The 20,123-nt window shown below is 36.1% G+C and overlaps 1 protein-coding gene across 2 annotated transcripts in view; it reads right to left on the reverse strand.

The window, feature by feature from the left end:
* Positions 1-19,856, reverse strand: part of LOC103715046 (transcription initiation factor TFIID subunit 2) — a 42,721-nt gene extending 22,865 nt beyond the window's left edge. For both annotated transcript variants that reach the window (XR_005509172.1, XM_039120549.1), the window contains exons 1-13: positions 19,632-19,856; positions 16,461-16,827; positions 16,188-16,333; positions 16,006-16,072; positions 13,566-13,765; positions 13,278-13,431; positions 11,412-11,496; positions 11,234-11,325; positions 8,554-8,679; positions 8,420-8,473; positions 2,282-2,350; positions 538-635; positions 92-430 (exon numbers count right to left, since the gene is read on the reverse strand). Coding sequence is in view for 1 of the 2 variants with exons in the window: in XM_039120549.1 (XP_038976477.1) it covers positions 92-430; positions 538-635; positions 2,282-2,350; positions 8,420-8,473; positions 8,554-8,679; positions 11,234-11,325; positions 11,412-11,496; positions 13,278-13,431; positions 13,566-13,765; positions 16,006-16,072; positions 16,188-16,333; positions 16,461-16,827; positions 19,632-19,849 (2,015 nt within the window). In the remaining variant the exon portion in view is untranslated. The remainder of the gene's footprint in view (positions 1-91; positions 431-537; positions 636-2,281; positions 2,351-8,419; positions 8,474-8,553; positions 8,680-11,233; positions 11,326-11,411; positions 11,497-13,277; positions 13,432-13,565; positions 13,766-16,005; positions 16,073-16,187; positions 16,334-16,460; positions 16,828-19,631) is intronic.
* Between the last annotated feature and the right edge of the window lie 267 nt (positions 19,857-20,123).

The following is a 20,123-nucleotide window of genomic DNA, read 5'->3' on the forward strand; positions in this document are numbered from 1 at the left end:
TGAAAAGAAAGTTTCATCATAATTTCAAGAATATCTAAAAAATTCTTTGGTTAGACAGAATGAAAGAGCACTTGGTAACTAGGGAACAGACCCAGTGCGCATATCTTGAGTTGACACAGCATCTACATTGTCATCAGAGCCATCAGGTTTAGAACCTTTTTTTTGCTTCTGAAACCGTTTTGCAGCTAGTTTAGAATGGCACTGTATCTCCAGCAGTTGCCAGCTCTCCCCAGCCATTGGCAGAACTGGATGGTCATACATGCCATCAAGTTCATGAACACGGATGCTCATCATTCCTGGCCAACCAGTTTCACCTTCTCGAATTTCACTATCAGGATTGCCACCAGAAACACAACGTGTTTTTTCCGTGCAACCTCGCATAACAGCCAATTCGATCATATTTCTTCGTTTGTTATAGGATAGTCCCATCCTTAAAAGGAGAAAATTGGAAAGGATAAATACGTAATAGGCACTAGTAAAGAAGGGAAAGAAAAGTGCCATGGGGAGGGGGGAGAGGGACACTGAAGACTGTGATACCTCATAACAGGACATCCACAAGATTCAACCCATCGAGGAAAAAATTCTTTTAGGAATGGACGCTCCAGATTGCCAACCTTATTGGCAAGGTGCCTGAACTGCACTCCAGAAAATAATAATAAATAAATAGCACAATACTGCACTCTAGAAAATAATAATAAATAAATAGCACAATTCCTTCAGCAACTTCAACAAAAGAACATTTTGTATGGTAATTATCAGGTAAGAACATCAATACGACGGTGTCATACTGTGAGCTGCAATCTAAAAATAGTATTAAATAAATAAGAAGGAATTATCAAAATAAAAAATAGTACCAAGCTTAATCATGAATATTTTGATGCATGATCTAGCCGTTCTTACTTTCATTCACCAGTAGACATTCAAGCAATTCACATAAGATTAATATCAAAAAAAAAAAAGAGATAAGGGTTCAGCCTCCTACATAGGCTGAGTGGCACAACACCCCACTCTTTTTTCCTTTTTTCTTCTTCGTCCTTCTTGTTCCATCAGTCAACATTGCTATCATTGTTTTGTTACTTGCTGTTCATCTCACCAAGGGCTTATATAATTCCCTCATTGTGTTTATTCTATCAATATCTTCAGGACAACATGTTTACAGATGACCAATTTTCAGTCCATAAGGCTATTTGTTACCCATCGTGAGGTATATCAATACCCATGGCTCCCTTAAAAACTCACAAGAGGATTTAAGTCTCTAACTGTTGCTGTAATTGGACAAAGTTCAGAAGCACTCATATGATCATTCTAAGTTCACCTGCATTGCGAATGGTCTACACTTGATCAGGGACATCATCATCTTTGGGTCTACCTTTACAGATGCTGAACAACTCAGCATAATATGCTCAGGGGCATCAAGCATTTTTCCCAACAACACACTTAGGAGTTCTCACTTATAATACAATGATTTTACTTCAAATGTTTGATGTCAATAGAAGTTGGATAATGAAAAATTCTTATTGCCATGGCCACCCATGGAGATTGTTGCGTTCTCAAGTATGTGCGCATTAAGTGGGATTTATGTAAGATGAATCCATTTTATCTGGCATCCCTACGATGCATTTTTTACAATAAAAAATGAACACAAAACAGTGAAATTTACAGCTAACACTTTTCATGATGTAAATACTTGAAAAAAAGCATTAAGAGAAGAATCTCAGAATAAACACCAGTTTTGGTTTAAAATAAGCAATTGGACATAAGAAAAATTCAGTCAAATCTCCCAATAGGAACAAATCATGAAAGAACTAGCACCCTTCAATGCTCAATCACATTAAATTCTATACTTTCAGTAATGGCTGAGCATTTCAGGTATAGACAGACTAAAATTTTCAAAGTGGCAAGTTTGAGCAAAAACAAAAAAAACTCCCAGCTTAAGCTGGATAATAATAATCTAAAACCAGATTTCAGGTTTCTGCTGGTTTCTGTCAGTTTGGCCCATGGATTTGTCAATTTCAAACTGAGCAATAAAAGATAATTAATAGAAAAAACTAGTCCACTGTAAAGTAAAAATATAGAGCATGATGCATATTCTCATGAATGGTGACTTTGTTCATTACAGAAATTCTGTCACCGGAAAATAATTATAATGCCCAATGTCATGCAACATGACAGGCATACGAATGGGCATATAAATGGCAAATATCAAGACCATCCGACCAGATTATGGAAATGATATTTGATTAAAATCTAATCCCAAAAGTAAGAACTAGATCATGCTAACCTCTTTGGTACTAAGCATTCTCATGTAGCGAGTTGAATCACGAGCCCTACAAACTATGTGCTGCAGAATCTGAAACAACTAAGCAGATGAATCAGGAAGCATTCAGAAAATTAAAAATAACTGACAAGTATTCACTATGTATAATGGAAGCAAAATAAAAATTTTGGAGTCCCAAATAACATAATTTGCAATTCTCTAAATTTAATATAGATGAATTAGATTTTCTCCAAAAAAATATAGATGGATTAGAAGAAGTCATCAATCAATTTTTCACATATCATTTAATAAAACAAGAAACAGAATTATCACAAGTATCAAACAATAATAAAAGTTCACCACTTCAAAAAGCCATAGATATGTAAATGACTCCATTATAAGTTGCTAGATGAGATTGATTACTAGAAGAACAAACCAATGGCTTTCGTTGCATAATTTTCATCTTTAATGCTTAAATTGTAGAATGAATCACAAGTGAAATATTGAAAATTGTTGTTAGGTGGTCAGGTTTTTCCATAAAGATTCAAGATCTGATGAAGGGAAGTGACTATATGTTTGGTCCCTTAAAGGGACAAATATGAGCCTTTCAACAGTAGGGCTAGAAAGATTTATGAAACAACAATTAAGTCGATGAAATATGTAATTTAATAAAATAAACCAAAGACTCAGAAAAGATGGAAGATGGTGAAGAAAGAGAGAGAAGGAGAAAGAAGATAAAGATAGGGTGCATGGACTGAATATAGTCGATGTGTCTCTTTTCACAATAAGATGGGCAGTCACTTGAACTGACGACAAAGAAAGGAACAGTCCACAAGTGGCCTGCTGATAGAAAGGTTATATTTGATGAATGAGGCTCATGTAGAGTCCATCTAATAAATTTTAGAGACATTAGGAATACTTTAAAAAAAAAAGAAAGAAAGAACTATTTCGCCTGTAAAGAAATGACCAGAACAGGCCATGCAGCACAGCCCACAGACTTCCTCCGCCACCTCAGCCTCATTGGGCCAACTCGCCGGTGAAGGATACCCTCACGACTGCACAGTCCAGTCCATACAGGGCAACAGCATCCTTACTAATCTGGCTCTCAATACAAGTCCAAGGCCAAAAGATAAGAGCAAAACTGAAAAACAAAATAAAAATTTGAGTCATGCTAGTTCTGGAGACAGCAAAGAAAGTACCCAACAAGAATGCCACTATTGCAACAAACATTCCACAGTCTGGAATCTGGATGCTGAATCACCCTGAGGCTCACATACAATCCAATCAAGTCATGCCACAAGCATTTCCTCAAGCATAGCTCCATAGAGCCACTTCGCCTTCTACTATGGGGCTTGAAGGGTCTTAAACAGAAATCAACAAGGGATAACCGTATAGATCAACAAATTGTTGGAGTTGAAGAAGGCCGATGATGTAGATAGGAGCACAAGGACAATGGCTAACTACTTAACCTCGCTATGCATGGCCTAGAGGCTACAAAACATGGCACCTCTGAAAGGAGAGTTTAATACAATTGCACCCTGGCCATGGAGGCCAGGGACCAAGTGGAACTGGTTGTCCCTAGAGCTTCTCTCTCTCTACACCTACTTCAAGATAGAGAAAACAAGGGTGCCAAAAGAAAAAGAACTATATCACCTAAGTAGAATGATAACCTTTATAGCAATCCCAATTGATGCCCACCATGATAAAGATGGTCAATCCAAGCTTAGCATCAATACCAATTAAAACAAAGAGGAGAAACCAAATCAGGTTTGACCATGCTTAAACATGACACAACTTTGCTTGATCTCACCCTACTGATGCCCTTGATTCAAACCCAGTGATGAGAACAGGATTGGAACTTGAATCCTGCTAGAATAGTAATGTAAAATGAATATATGTACGTGTGTCTAATCATAAGAAGCAGAGTTTCCATTTGACTGTTTTCAACTTGGTTATCAGCATTTAATAATTTCATAGTTTTACCTAACCAATATTAACATTCCTAATAATGTCTTAAAAACTATCAAACTAACAATTTCAATTTCTTGATTTACAGTTTCAATCTTAAGATATAGTCCATGGCTCCATACGCTGCATACCAAAAATACTCATATATGCAACAATTAGAGACCAAAATTTAAATATTTACAAATTGTACTTTCTGATTAGCACCAGAATTATGGTTAGAATTTTAAATCATTTCAGCATAATCAATAATAAGAAATCTTTACTCTTACAGAAACAGCAAAATAATAAAAACAGCACACCATAAAGATACCTCACCAGGAATAACAGGGTGCAAAGAACATTATATTAATTAATGGAAGATAATGGGAGAGGAAGAAGGACCATGTTTTTCCATTCTTTTGTGTTGCTAGCAGGATGGGGACATGAAAATTCTAAGTACATTACTTCAAAATAGAAGAAGTAGACAAATTCTGTATGCGTAGAGTTTGAGAGAGAGAGACACTAACAGCCTCGCATTGCTTCATCAAGATGAGATCACGGTGGATGTCATAACATAGTTTTGTTGTGGGAGTCCCCTGCAGCCCATGTGGACATAAGTGGGCTCGGGCGAGCCCAAACATAACTGGAATGTTTCCGTGCTCTTAAGGATCCCATCACACGCAGCGATTGGAATGTGCATGGCAGCCAAGAGGAATTCATAACCCTAAAAATAATCCTGAAAGTTCTGGAAGATTAAATCTAATGTTCATGATTGGTTGGTGGAGAGGGATGAGCCCATTGGAGGAAGGGGTCCAAAAAAATTAAGTGTACTGATGTCGAGAATAAGAAATCTCAGTGGATTTTCTACATATGTACGTATGCGTGTACACACATGTACATGCATGCATGCATATGTGTGTACATTAGAGAAAATCTTATGTTCACAAAAGATTAGCAGAGATGGAGGAGTACATTACAGTAAGGGGTCCAATAAAATTAAGTATGCTGATTAGAGAATAGGAAGTCTAGTGGATTTTCTACATATACATATAAATATATATATCAAGCACACATACATCCAAAAAAATAAAAACTAAAAACTGAACCAGATATTAACCTAGTCAGGGGGCAGAGTCACCAGTCCAGCTGTTGGGTCAAGCAGTTGGGCCAAGAGCACATTAAATGATAAAATTAAAATAAAATATATAGATATAGATATGTGGAAAACAACTATACATTTTGTTATGATACCAAATATATGTTGGCAACTGTCTCAGCATTTAAGAGATTTCAGCCGTTTGCAGTAGTTCCAAGATGGGTCATGCGAAAACTGGTGACTTATTCCATAAGGTAACTTTTAAGAAAAAGGCCGATCCCAGGTCGCCAAACCCCACAAAGTTGGTCTAATCGTGCAAAAATTAACCAGGTATGGCAGGTTTCAGTGGGTCAAATACAGATCTAGTTCTTTTAGAGACTTGAACCAAATTTAGGCCCAGTTTGTTGTGTATCTAATCTGCAAAAAAAAGACCAATTATACATATATATCACACCAAAAAGATTGCATGGCATATATTATATCTAGGTAATTTAGCATATAATTATAAGTATGAAGTTTTACAAGATCAAGTTATGTGCATCAATTGCATTAATAAACGATTCCTAAACTCGTGCAAAGAATCGCTAACCCCAAAAAGGCTCAAATCACTAAAACAAACAAAGTCTATAGCGACACAATTTTATAAGTGCTAACTAGTAATGGTTTTAAGCAGCGTATGCCGAACCGGCCCGTACCGGCCGGTACAAACCGGTCCGGCCAGCTACCGGTACGCCGGAGCCGTGGAAACCGGTACAGGCCGGTTTCTTGCCGGAGACGAAGAAGACAAGGAGAAAAAGAGAGAGCGCGGGGAAGAGAGGGAGGGAGCCCACCTTCGGCCGCCATCGGAGAGCCACGGAGGAGCGTCAGAGGCCGGTGGGGGGCGGCGGAGCCCGCGGGGGACGGAGGAATGCGCGGGGGCGCTGCGGAGGCTGCGGCCGCGGCCGCGTCCACTGTTTCGATTTGCCGACTTCACTTAAAATCCCCAAATTAAAAAACGCAGCCGCATCCCCTGTTTCTTTCGAAACAGTGCACGCGGCCGTGGCCTCCGCTGGTTCCCCCGTCCCCCGCCGGGCTCCGCCGCCCCCCACCGGCCTCCGACGCCCCTCCGCGGCTCTCCGATGGCAGCCGAAGGTGGGCTCCCTCCCTCTCTTCCTTCTGGTTCTCTTCTTCTTCCCCGGTTCCGGCGGGGAAGAGCTTCCCGGTTCGTACCGCCCGGAGCACGGTACAAACCGGCCCGTACCGGTCCAGTAGGCAACCGGTACGCCTACCGGACCCGGTACGGCGGACCTTGGTTTTAAGAAATGTTGATGAAAGAGTGTTACTCAAAGTTATTAAATAGCAATGGCACTTTATAACCACTACAAGAAATTATATTCTATAGTAACAGTTTTAAAAATTATCGCAAAAGGTCTATAACATTGTAAAGGTTATTTATGGATGTTGCTAAGGGCGGTACCTTGTAAGGACAATAATTTCTGAATAAATAGAACTTATTTGGCAATATTTATAGTTTTGTTGCATAATACTGACTATTTGTTGATGAAATAAATTTTGCCACCTATACATCATTGTATAACTAATAGTTTTCATTGCTAATTATTTATAGTTTATTTTTGTGACAAGTTAGTATCGTTGCAAATTGATTGTATTTTTTGTGACAATAATATTACATCACTAACTATGCATTTGAATTTTTTTAGAAATAGATATTACATATACCTAATAAATGTTAGGAGTAATAAGATTGCAACTACATATATAGACTATTATATGTTCTATTTGTACTTAACATTTTTGAATGGGTTAAATATGCTATTGTCAACTTCATTTGGCTCTAGACAGGTTACATGACCAGTCAAGTTAGGTAAATACTTGCAGTAGTGCCAATCGGGTTTGGCTTGGGAATTTTAATATATGTTGTAATAGTTTTATACACGTTAGTGATTATTAATTAATTAAAGGTGTATTACAAATAATTTATTGATAAAGAGGGGGCATAAATTTAATGAAATTGATTATGTATTATGTTTTTACCTGGAATTTTTTGATAGGTTAAATATGTTATTTTCAACTTGATTTGACCCAATCTATAATGAACAAGTTACATGACTCAAGTCATTTTGACAATTAGAAAAAAATAATTTTCAGTATGGAAGCCACTATCAATATTGCAAGCGATGCACCGTAACTAAGTAATAGCCTAAAATGAGATTATTAAAAAAATTTACATGGAGATCGATTTAACCAAAGATTTGGTTCACTAATCCAACCTGATTTGTATTAAAAATATATAAAAAATTAAAACTACTTAAATGAAATACATAATATAAACTTATAAAGTATTAAAGTATGCCAGATTTCAATTATAGCACGACAAAAAAGAATCATGAATTATCTACTTTTAAAGGACTTTAGGAAAAAATATGATTATAGAAATATAGTGAAACTATTAACATTTTAAATATTTTAAATGAAGAGATTTTCAAAATATTATAAAGAATAAAATGAAGTTATTCTTTTTTTGTCAAAAAGAAGAGGATTGATTTTTTAATGAAAATAATTAATTATTAAAATATGAAAAGCAGTAATATATTTGAAATGAGTATATTTTATGCTGTGAACAAGTTTTGAATAAGTATACAAGGCTCGATACCTTCTATAGGTGTATATATAAGAATTTTTCCCAAAAATATTTCATCTCCATTACCTAATTATATCAATGGTACAAACCATCGCTATAGAATGACTTAAGACCGTTGTCAACAAAGTTGCTCATACCAATAGTTACCTAAACTGCGACAATAACTTCTAGCAACGCCACCTATTGCCACAGTTTACCAACTATTGGTATAGGTTTTACCAATGATTTGCTATATTTTTTGCCAGGTTTTGACCGCTACTACGGACCTTTTCTGTTATAGTGAGTTTACTGGGAGCTGAGCAGAAACAAGCAAAAGATATAGTACCTACCTGAAACTAAGTAGGAAAACTGTTTCTATGCAACATTAGCAAAGAAAACAAAGATTAGTGAGCCTCGACATAGTGCACCATGTCATGAAATTGGAATATCATTGAACAATAGAAGCAAAATACGACAAGATTGGATCATAGAACCCCACCTTACGAAAAGAGTCTGGACCCATTTGCTTCTCTAACATTTGAAGAACCGCCGTCTGCAATAAGAAACCGCAAATAGGGGCATGACTAAACTTCAAATATAGTACATTGAACAGCCTAATGTACTGCAACTTACAGCTTTCCAAGTACGGATCTTTCCGTACAAACCAATGGTTTGAGTTCCATAGAGATCACTTGAAGCAGCAGGAGAGCTTAAAGCAGTTGCGCTAGTAACATCAACTTTGCAAACAGCACAATTGGCCTATGTCAAAAGAAGTTATCAATAAAATTAATAACGGATAACTGATGCAAATTTTATATTGAGCATTTGAATAGTTGATGGTAATACCTAAAAAAAGAACAAGAAAAGAAAAGAAAAGAAAAGAGCATGTGCAAGATTCATTTGATGCATGTATATGTTACAATCTGAAATTTGGAAAAATAAAATAAAATAAAATAAATTCTACAATGTTACTTGCAAATTACACTGAAACATATGGCTAAGAGGTTAATTGTATACGCGTGTTTATGAATACATTACATACTCCCATATACATGCACACATTTATATATTACATGTATGTATGCATTATTGATATATGTATACATGTATGTGTATGAAAAGAAACAAGAAAGAGCATAGTATTTTGTTCCATAACTGGTAATCAGGAAAAGTAACCAATTTATATACTGACAAATTCTAAACCTCAAAACAATTTTAACATTGATTGATCATCTTACAATGTACACACGTACATCAAAATTACACATAACATACTTAAAAGGCATGTTCATAAAATATTTCTCTCTGGATAGGGTAAAGTTTACACTCTACAGCCTGTTAATAAAACTTAAGAAAGTAAAAGTGAATTCTCTTCAACTTTAATTATTTGAGTAATCAGTGCTCTTAATCATGCTACCATAGTAGGAGCTATTGCACTTGCACAAAACCCAACTATGTGCTGAAGTGAGACGAAGTATCTTGCCTTCCACACACAACCCCCCCCCCCCTCTCTCCCACAAGAGAGAGAGAGAGAGAGAGATCCAAAGCAAAGGTAGAAATTATTGGTAAATGACAAAAGATCATCAGAGGGCAAAAATGATTCTTTTTGTCACGAGCAAGATAGACCAATCTTCTTAGTAAGTAGTAACACAGTCTTATGTGGAGCCAAAAGCAACCGAACAAGTTAATTATTTAATTGATAATACATAGCAATTAACAATATATGTACTTGTCCATCATTTAAATTTTAGGCCAGTCAAATAGTTCGTCCAAGACTAGAGATGATCATGGGCCGGACCTCGGGCCTAAACTCTATTCATTTTTAATCGGACTTCAGGCCAGGCCTATCTAAAATTTGATATTTTCTGTACCCAAGCCTGGCCCATGATCAGCTATGTCCAAGAACATTTCTAGTTTTTGTTGAACTGATCCATCATTTGGATTAATTCAAATTTTCATAGGTCACATCAAAAGTTGCCATATTTAGTATACATTATATACTTGGTAAATTGGTGCCATCTTTTGGTCATCTCCACATCTTTCAAATTAATATATATACATATATAAAGACTAAACACAGATTTTACAGGTTTTCAATAAGTGAAACCATTTGGGTTACAAGAAGATAGAGGATTTTTTTTCAAATTTTCAGTTAATATGGGGTTTTAAGAGATCATTCAGAATTAAATCTTGCAATTTTTCATGTAAAATATTTCTAAAGCCTTTTATTTGTCTTCTATAAACATGATTTATAGCTCATATCTCACAGGCTCATACTTCTATAGACATCTACATTCTCATGTTTTATATTGTTATCAAATAACAGACTGATAAATTACTACAATGACAGGAAACATGATTTTCTAAACCAGAATTACCAAAAAAATACTCTGTAATGATGTCTGATATAGATTTTATTGACCTAATCATTTGGTTTTGTTTTCTATAATTTCATAACACTAGCAAAATTGCTGAAGCAGCCGAATCCAAGAATCATCCAGCATAGCCAAGCCAAGTCTTCTTACCTTGGACTTCTTATGTTCACAAAAAAAAAAAAAAATTGAATAGAATTATATTGACTGAGATTAAGTGATTGACTGAAATTACTTCATTATTCAAGAGATAATAGATTATGTCAATAAGCTTAGTTTGAGATTAAAACAAAAAAAACATCATTTATTTCCTAAGAGAAAAACTGTTATGTAATTTTCCAATCATTGCAGTTACAACTTTCAATAACTAAAGATGCATACTTACGTAATGCTGATATAGAAAAATAATTACAAAATCCATCTAGATACATTCAACTCCAATTTCTCTTTGCATATTATTGATTCTTGCCAGTAAACTTGTACACTTTAAACGATTCATGTTAGATCCGAAGGCAAAGTTCACCATCTTGGTACCGGACACCATACCCGTAACATGTTGGTATACAGTCGATACTCGATACGCTCAGTACGGGTGTCAACTCAACGTACCAAGACGTCCACCCCCTATATCGAGTCTCAGTTTGGTACCAGTATAGTACAATACACCTAGTACAAGCGGTACACACCCGTACGACGAACCTTATTTGGAAGTTTGTGTAATAAAATGTAGATAAAACTTTACATTTATGTTAAATCATATTGATTCTCCAACTAAATATCCTACTAGATTTCATCAGCATCAAAATTGTTGTAGAATTAGTCATAGCACATTCTGATTAAATTGATGAATCATAATACTCAGGTAAAACATCCATAAAATGAATCATACAGTTTATATAAAAAAAAGTGGGAAAAAAATTATGGAAGAACAATGCAATTACCTTGTAACGCTGGTAGCGTGCCTCATTGTTTCCAAGAAACCGCTTAATAAAGGTATCAGTAAGAAAACCAGCTAAGCCATCTAATAACCATTCTGCAAACAACGCATAACTGCATTTTCTCAATTTTTTATACTTCAAACTGCAGAAATGTAAATTCAAACCCTCCTGTAAAACTTACCATCATTCGGCTCCTCTGCAGTAATGTATACTCCAAACCATTGTCTTGCAAGGGCATAAGCAAGTTTGATTCTAGTGTCAATCGTCTGGTTGGTATATTTGAGAAATGCAGTTGCATGAGAACACGTCACAAGAGGCATTAAAAACTTATATAAACATAAAATTAAGAGTATGAAATCGATGGTTTGACAATGTATACTGAAGTTGTCACACCATCAGTACATATAAGCAAAGAATTAAGTTTTTTGCACCATGCTAGTCTCAATTAGATCCAAAATGACCAACTGAATTGCATGCACCATGTAGAATGATAAACAAAATTGACAGTATATATGCTAAAAAATATGCAAAGATAATCAAAGGAAATAATTTTCATGTAATTAATATATCTTGCATATATGAAGATATCACTTGGTGTCCAAAATCACCATGACAATGAATTTGCACCAATGCTTAGAGGACTGATATCATTGGAGGTATAGGATTGTGTATAGGTAGATATGTTCCAGTTTGTAAGCAAACGTCTATTTACGCAAGCTACAGTTTACAATACATATTGATTAGGCATTAACCCATCATATTTTGGTTTATAATATATTTTGATACATGTAGAAAGAAAGAGAGGTAGAGGTAAACCAAAAATTATGTGGAGTGAAGTAGTAAGGAAGGACTTGGTACTACAATATCTTTAGGAAAGTACGGCACTAACAAAGCGGAATGGAGAAAAAGGATTCATGTAGCCAACTGCAACTAGTTAGGGATTAAGGATTAGTTGAGTTGAGTTGAGTTATATTATTTTATTTTGAGGATGTTAAATGATATGTGGATCAATTATGATGGTCATGCCTTGAGGTTAGCATGTCCAAATTTCGGGTCATGCCACACCAACTCCAATTCAAGAGAGTTATCAGCAATGCAAGGAAGCTTTATCTGCAACACAAAAACTAAATATACTTATGAAAAGAAATTCCCATATCTTCAATATTCTACTTGTACTGCACTGATAGAATATAAGATTTCTTGGATTTTTTTTAAATCTATACATTCTTTTCCTTGCTAGCCTCGACAAGTGGATTGGCTGCCGAAATGAGGACAAAGTTATTTCACATAATCTAGGATGCATGTTCACCCACAAGGCATCTAAGAAAAATGGTATTGGTTTGCAAGACTATTGGAGTTTGTGCTTTAAGAAAAATATACGTGATTGAAAAAACATGAAATATATGATAGGAAGAGGTGCATAATCATCAAGAAGTGGGTTGCAGAATATAGTTTGATGGAGGTTAACAGGGAAAAGGAGTCTGCTATCCAAAATCTGTATTTCAGCATATCTGATTGGCAAACTATACTAGAAAAAGAACATTGTTAAAATAATCAGTAAAGTATGAAGCTCCATTGCAGGGCATATAGAGCAGTTTGATGCTAACTTGATTTCAAAATGCAGAAAGTCTTATCAGATCTTTAATAATCAATTTTAAAAACAAATTGGTCAATAAAACAGATGACAAGGTGGATCTAGAACTAGGTTTCAAAGTAGAGTTAGAATGGGCAAATAAATGGGACCAAACTCAAAGGGTTTAGAAGGTATCAAAATGAATGAGGTACATTATCAAAAATCTGGCATCAAAGCATTCAAATCACAGAGAGAGAGAGAGAGAGAGACAGAGAGAGGGGGAGAGGGAGGCGAGTTGTGGAACACTCACAGAGCAATAGTACAAAAGAAAGGCATGATTACTATTAATTTACAACAGTAATAATGGAAAAAAGACTCCCAAATTATTCAAAGATCGAATACAAGTAATATAACACAGTGCATATGAAAAAACTAATCGGATTCACATGATGTGAAAACAAGGGAAAAGCATACCTGATCTATAACCTTATCATCAAACAATAGATGAGAGCTGAAGATACACATGGAGGCTCCCAAACTCATCGAAGTTATTGTCATCTCCGGAGGAATGAAGATCTGTTTGTAAGAACCAAATGGAAACGATGTGGAAAGGTAATCTTCATAATAGCTGTAGAACAAACAGATAAATTAGGCATAGATATATCAAGAAACAAAACAATAGGCTAAGAATAAAAGACCAAATAAAGTACAAAATTTGCAAAAATAACAATTGATAACATATTGACAATTTGAAAGGCATACCTAAATGCACTATGGAAAAAACCAACTGTATTCTGAAGCTTCAAAAAATTTGGAGACAAACACATGTGCGAGATAATGCCATTATGAATGTCTGGAAGAATTTCAAATGGAGCAACAGCCAAGGATATCCACCCAGCACTCACTGGAGTGCTTAGCTTATATACATATGTCTTGCGGGGTGGATCATCATTGGTTAAAACCTGCAAGAGGTTGTTAACAGTTGAAGAAGAAAGAGAATTTTTAACAAAAATCTTCAAAGATCCAAAGAAAAATAAATAGAAGTACAGCATGCATATGAATAAAAAAGCACATTCTGTCCAATCTTCACTATTAACCAGTTGGACTCTCCAGACAGCAGTATCGAAAATTTTCAAGAACACATAAATGCATTGGTTCTTCATATAGGATACAGGTTTAGGTGATAACAACTGCTCAGGGCATCCAAGGTATTAAGATACACTAGTTTAATTAACTAGCTAGAACAACAAGATAATTTCAGTCATCAAAATCAGACGACCAACTACAGCAATGGCTACAGTTTGAAAAGCAATGAAAAGTTTGCAATCTGTGATAAAGTTAATACCATGAGTCCTTTTCTTTTTGGTGAACAATACCCTAGGCCCTTTAAAACCATCATAAATGAATAAAAGTACTATTCAAATGAAGAAACATTTGAAGTTGGTAAGATTTCAAAATCTTTCTCCGGAGGAACCCTACTGAAAGTCTGAAACCCATGTTCATGGTCCAGTGATATTCCCGATCAGTGTTTGAGCTTCAAGATAGGAATATGCACCTATAGCATTCCATATAAATTATCCTTATTGTTAACTGCGCTGAAATTTACAAATTGTTATTTTTGTCATCAGCAATAAAAATAAGAAAATGAATGTTGAAATATATCTACCATGTACTGATAGCAGCTAACTAATGGAATTCTGACTAACGAATCTTCAAAATTAATGCCAATACGGGAATAGTTTTCATGCATGGTTTGCTGTACCAGCCCAAATCGAGCGGTAAGGGGCATATTGTACCGTACAAATTTGGTATTGGTATCTAGTACAGATGGCGTAACAATACTTGGTACACCGAAAGATCCCATACCGTATCGTATCAATACATTGCTAGTGTGGCACCGAATCCGGTACTGAGACGGCAAACCTTGTTCATGTTTCATTTTGAATTTATCTAAAAAGATAAATAAAGCCAAAAGAAGGTTGTTTCAGCATTGGTACTAAGACAACATTCTAAAAACATCTAAAGTAAATGGTTAAAGTTAAGTGCAGTTGTATTAGTAAAGAAAGTAAAACAGATAACTCCCACAGAAAGCCTACTGAAACTTTTGAACTTTCTGAGCAAAGTGAGCTTTTGGTGGACTCATTAACAGATAGGGGTTTAAGAAATTGAATTGATGATTTTTATTTTATTGAAGAAAGTTGATCTTATCATGAGTTCCCAAGCCTGTGGTGATAAAAGAATAATAAAAGGAAAGCCAGACATTGTGCGATTTATATTTTGCAAGTCAATTAATTTTCAACTATATATATATATATGTGTGTGTGTGTGTGTGTGTGTGTGTGTGTGTGTGTGTGTGTGTGTCTATGTGTATATGTATATATGTATATATGTATATATATATGTATATATGTATGTATATGTATATATATACAGTAGAAATAGATCTGTAGAAATTTATGTAAATAACTTTACAAGTGATATCTCCTCATCCAATTCTTTCAAAATATTCTTTCAAAGATAATTAAAATCAACCTGGATGTAACTAACAATTAGACTTAAAACTTATTCTAGAAAAAGCTACGAGCCATGAGTCAAACACCTTACAGTCCAAAAGTATATATCATATTCTGTTTTATACTTTCAACAAACTGCGAGACAGTGATATGCTCAACTTTAAAAGATCAATAGACCCGGAAAATCTAATTTTACCACCCCATATTCTTTGAATGTTCATGTTCATGCCTTCCCATACAGAACCATCATACCATTAGATTACTGACTAAAAGATGAGATTTGAAAGGGAAGTTTGGATTTCTAGCATCCTTATCTATATGATATCCTATACATGGTAGGGGTACATAACTTGAAGGCAACAAAAGAGCCAGCTGCCGTCCCAAGAATCCTGGGTACCATCAATCACCTTTTCAATGGATTTTTGTCAATAAAATATGGAAAAAAATTGGAGTCTCCAAAACCCTCCCAGAACATACAATTGCAACAAAAAAAATCTATGCTCTGTATGCTAGAACTCATGGATATAATAACAAAGCATTAGAAACCTCCAATATGGTATACAGAATCCTTGCTAGCAAAGAAGTACAAAATTATTGGCTGCAATTTCAATAATGGCAAAAAAAACAACGCTGTCTGCTGCATTGTATCCATACACTCAAAGTTCAAATGAAAAAAAAAAAAAGTATACCTGATATAGCAGGTTCCCATTGCTGACAGCCACGAAATTAGAGTTAACTGTGAACTCCAGATCAAAACTGGCAAAAAAATGAATTATTAAAATGAATATCAGAACTCTAGGATATCAAAAAACACTGCAAATGGATTAGGAGGGAACACAAAATAATTACTGACAGAGAAAATTTAACTTACGAGCAGCGTTGTAGAATACTGTCCTTACATGGGAACCAGCAGTGTGCACGCCTGATCTGATTATTAGTATGCAGCAAATTATCCATGAAATGGATGCCAGTTTCTGCCCTCTTTACCCAATAGTCAATGCGAACCAATTTCACATTCTGTAGCCAAAATAAACCAACATCGGAATACTATAATATGAACCTTTTGACATAACTAACACATATAAAAATCAAGGACTTCATATGAATCTTAATGAGAGAAATGTCTGGTATCTAGTTGTCTCACCTTGTCCACTGGATGACCATTGTAACCATTAGCAACTTGCTCTCCACTTGATTTTTGCACTAGATTCCTCCCATTCTCTTGATCCTGTTGTTCATTTATCGATTTTGCTGATCTATGGCATGTAATGAGTAAATTGGGAACCATTTCTCTATCCAGAGAAGAGGAGTATATTGAGCAAGCAATGTCAGCAGCTGACTTGGGGCATGATACTGAACAGAATCTCTTCTCATCCTCGACAATTTGATAATGTGGGGAATATTCAAACTCAGCTAGTTCCCCATCTACAGTTACACTCTTAATGTTCATATTATCAGCATACAAAGCCACATAACCACTCTCTGGGACCACTAATTTCAGCTCAGTGTACCTTAAAATGAACGAAGAGGGAAAAAATAAAATGTTAGGTTTTAAACAACTAATCCAGAAGTTTATACCAACATGATCGTGTGCAAACAACTAGTGTGAGCTTGACAGTAAAATCCAAAAGGCACACAACCATCAAAAAAGAACAAAGAAAAGTTCGTTCAGATACAAAGAGCAAATTGCCAGTTATCTGTTGCAAAGTTTCTTGAAAAGCTTGTCTTTCTAACAACCTAAACAAGAAGTGACGTTATGCGTGACATATGCCCCTAAATAGCCATGGCCAAAGTAATCTAGCCTTGTCCCAACAATTTGGGTTCAGATTTCCAGACTCTGTTTCACCAACAATTGTGATTAAGGACATCCAAAAGACAGAAACTCATAAATCTGAGTATACAATTCTTTGCTATTAAAATCAAGAAAAGAGATACAAAAGTTAGAAGTAGCTGTACATAAATGTGGCAAGTTTACATGAGCTTAGAAACCTTTGCTATAACAAAGCAATGACAAAAAAAAGTTAAATATGTAGACATGTTCGTATTGTGGTTCTAAGTTAAGGCTGAAACCAACGTTCTTCATCTCGGTACCGGACCCTGTACCGGTGCCACATTAGCACAGTATTGGTATGGCATGGTACGGAGTTTTTTTGGCGTACTGAATATTGATATGCCATCCGTACCAGATACCAGTACCGAACCGATACGGTACGGTACGCCTCGTACCAGCCTGAACCTGGCGAACCATGGCTGAAACCAATCCATTTCAGCCAAAAAGGACCAGTTTTCACCAAGACCGAACCTAAACTGAAACCTTTTCTGTCATTTTCAGCAATTCTGTCCAGTTTTGCTGGTTTTCGTTAATCTTGGACGAGCCTAACCAAAACTAGCCATAGATGCTTTTTAAAAGCTTTGTTGTATTGTTTGCTACCATATTGTAGTCAATTTCTTTACTTATTTAAATGAATAGGCTATATATTACCATTTGTCAATGGTTTTCATTTCTTTTTCTTTAATTAGTAAGAGGTATACGTAATAAACGAAATGCTTGACACGCTGAGGCCTATGAAATGTCGCCTGTTACAATACTTTATAAAGGCTGCTGTAAACAACTCGATACAATATATTCCACAAAAACAGCATCATTTTACAAGATATCCATAACTAAATGCATTTGATTAAATAGCTCCTAACCTCAAATATATAAAAAAGCAAAGCCTGAATTCAATATATCTGTGAATCCTAAAAATGAGGAAAAAATTCGAATGTACTAGGCCCTAAAAAGCATCTTAGTTGCTAAATATAATGAATTTTCAAACAGCCGATATTAAATAATAAGTACATGTACATATATATGTTTACAATACAAAGCATCGTTATACTTTATGAATTTCACATGTATGCTACAATAACTTCAACATTAAATTGTTGGAAGTACACAAATGAAGAACCTATATAACATCATATACTCTAAAATGCCACATGATGGCATTTCTTTGCTTTTATTTCCTTTCTTTATATTTGGACCAAAATTCCAAAACTAGGACCCTAACCTCCAAAACCACCAAAATTTCCGAAATTGAAAATCGACATACCTGACAGAAACTGAACTTTCATACCATCGTTTGTATGTTGTAGGATAATCCCTTAAGGGTGTGTTTAAGGATAAAACATGCATATGTGACTTCTCTACTAAACTCTTGCATTAGATTTTTACACCACGTACATGCATGCGTGCATGCGTGCATATATAGTCAAGGTCATAATATAGAAGGGGTGCATCAGATAGGTTTGGACACTGCAACAAAATTACGAATATGCAATTTTTTTACTCCATTTCGCATTAACATAAAAAGGGTAATTCCAAAAATCTAATGCACCAAGATATTACAATTTATCCCTCCATACCTTATGCTGCATTTGGAGGTAGAATAAGGAGAAATAAACGTAAACTTATCCCATCTCTTTTCATCCAAACAGTCATTTGAGCACATTAGAAGGGAAGAATAAATATTTCAGAAAAAAAAGGGGTGTGCCATAAATGCTTTAGTTTTTCTCCTCCTAACCCATTTATCCCACTTGACCCAGGAATGACTTACTCCAGTGAAAAGGTGGAATAATTTAACCCTCCCTTTTCCCCTTCCACTTAATCCATTTATCCCAATTATTTTGAAATTTTTATTCTGTTTCCAAAGGCGGCCTTAGAGTGAATGAAAGTCACAAAAAAGGAGTACTTAGGTAACTTCGATACTATGTGCAAGCTTCTTGACTACACTTTCATGTGTATTACAGCGCTATATCCATATACCCACACATATCCATTTAGATTTTTACACAGTATAGTGCAAATGTGCCGATTAGACAGGATGTTTTAGCAAGGCCATGCACTACATTAACAGATGCACGAATTTGAAGATTCTATAGATACATTCAGATTGATGCCACCCTCTTGATTATGTCACTCGAACAAATTAAAGGCATTCAAGAACCACTCCAGAAACCTAATTCCCACTCGAACGCCCGCACCCCAGCTGGAGCCTCAAAGGAACTAAATAAACAGAAAGTACCGGGAAAATAGACCAGCAAAAGCACACACTAACAGCGACAGGCACCGAATTGAGAAGTACCCACGGAACCCTCGACATCAATTTTTCGCACAGCCTAACCTAGCAACCAGAGTAAGCAGCACCAAAAACCCTAAGGAACGAAAGGTCGAAAGGGATGAAGATTTCCATCCTCCAGAACTGCCGCGATCGCTATGAGGGCGAGAAGGGACGAAAAGGAAAGAGAGGAGAGGGTGGAGTGGTAGCCCTACCCGCAGATCCTTCGCTCCTCCATGTCGATCGAGAGGCAGAGCTTCTGGTGGAGGACGACCCCTCCCGAGCTCTCGGGCTTCTGCTCCTCGTTCTTCTGTTTCCGAGGCTTCGCCATTTTTTTCCTGGAGCCAACGGAGGAACAGGAGGTATACGCCGGAGAGCGCGAGGTTTTCACCCACAGCGGCAGCAGGGCCCTCGGGTGGGTTTCTTTCTTCATCCGTGGGAACGAGTCGGGGGGTTTATATAGACGACCCCGGAGCCGCATCGGGAGAGGGCCTCCCGATGGATACAGGGGGCGATCGGGCTTGTTCCGTTCGTGAGCTGAGGCTTGGATCCCCGCTTTTGGGTCAGACCGGTTGAGTTTTGGGCGTCATTGGTTTTCTTTTTCGTTTTTCTCCGGGATGCGTGTCCCGGTTTACGGGTTCCCTCATGTTCAACATCACATATCAAATCGCTCCAGTGCTGTAAATGAGTTAGGTCGGACCGGAGCA

Source organism: Phoenix dactylifera, unplaced genomic scaffold (assembly GCF_009389715.1).
Source record: "Phoenix dactylifera cultivar Barhee BC4 unplaced genomic scaffold, palm_55x_up_171113_PBpolish2nd_filt_p 000823F, whole genome shotgun sequence".
NCBI lineage: Eukaryota > Viridiplantae > Streptophyta > Magnoliopsida > Arecales > Arecaceae > Phoenix > Phoenix dactylifera.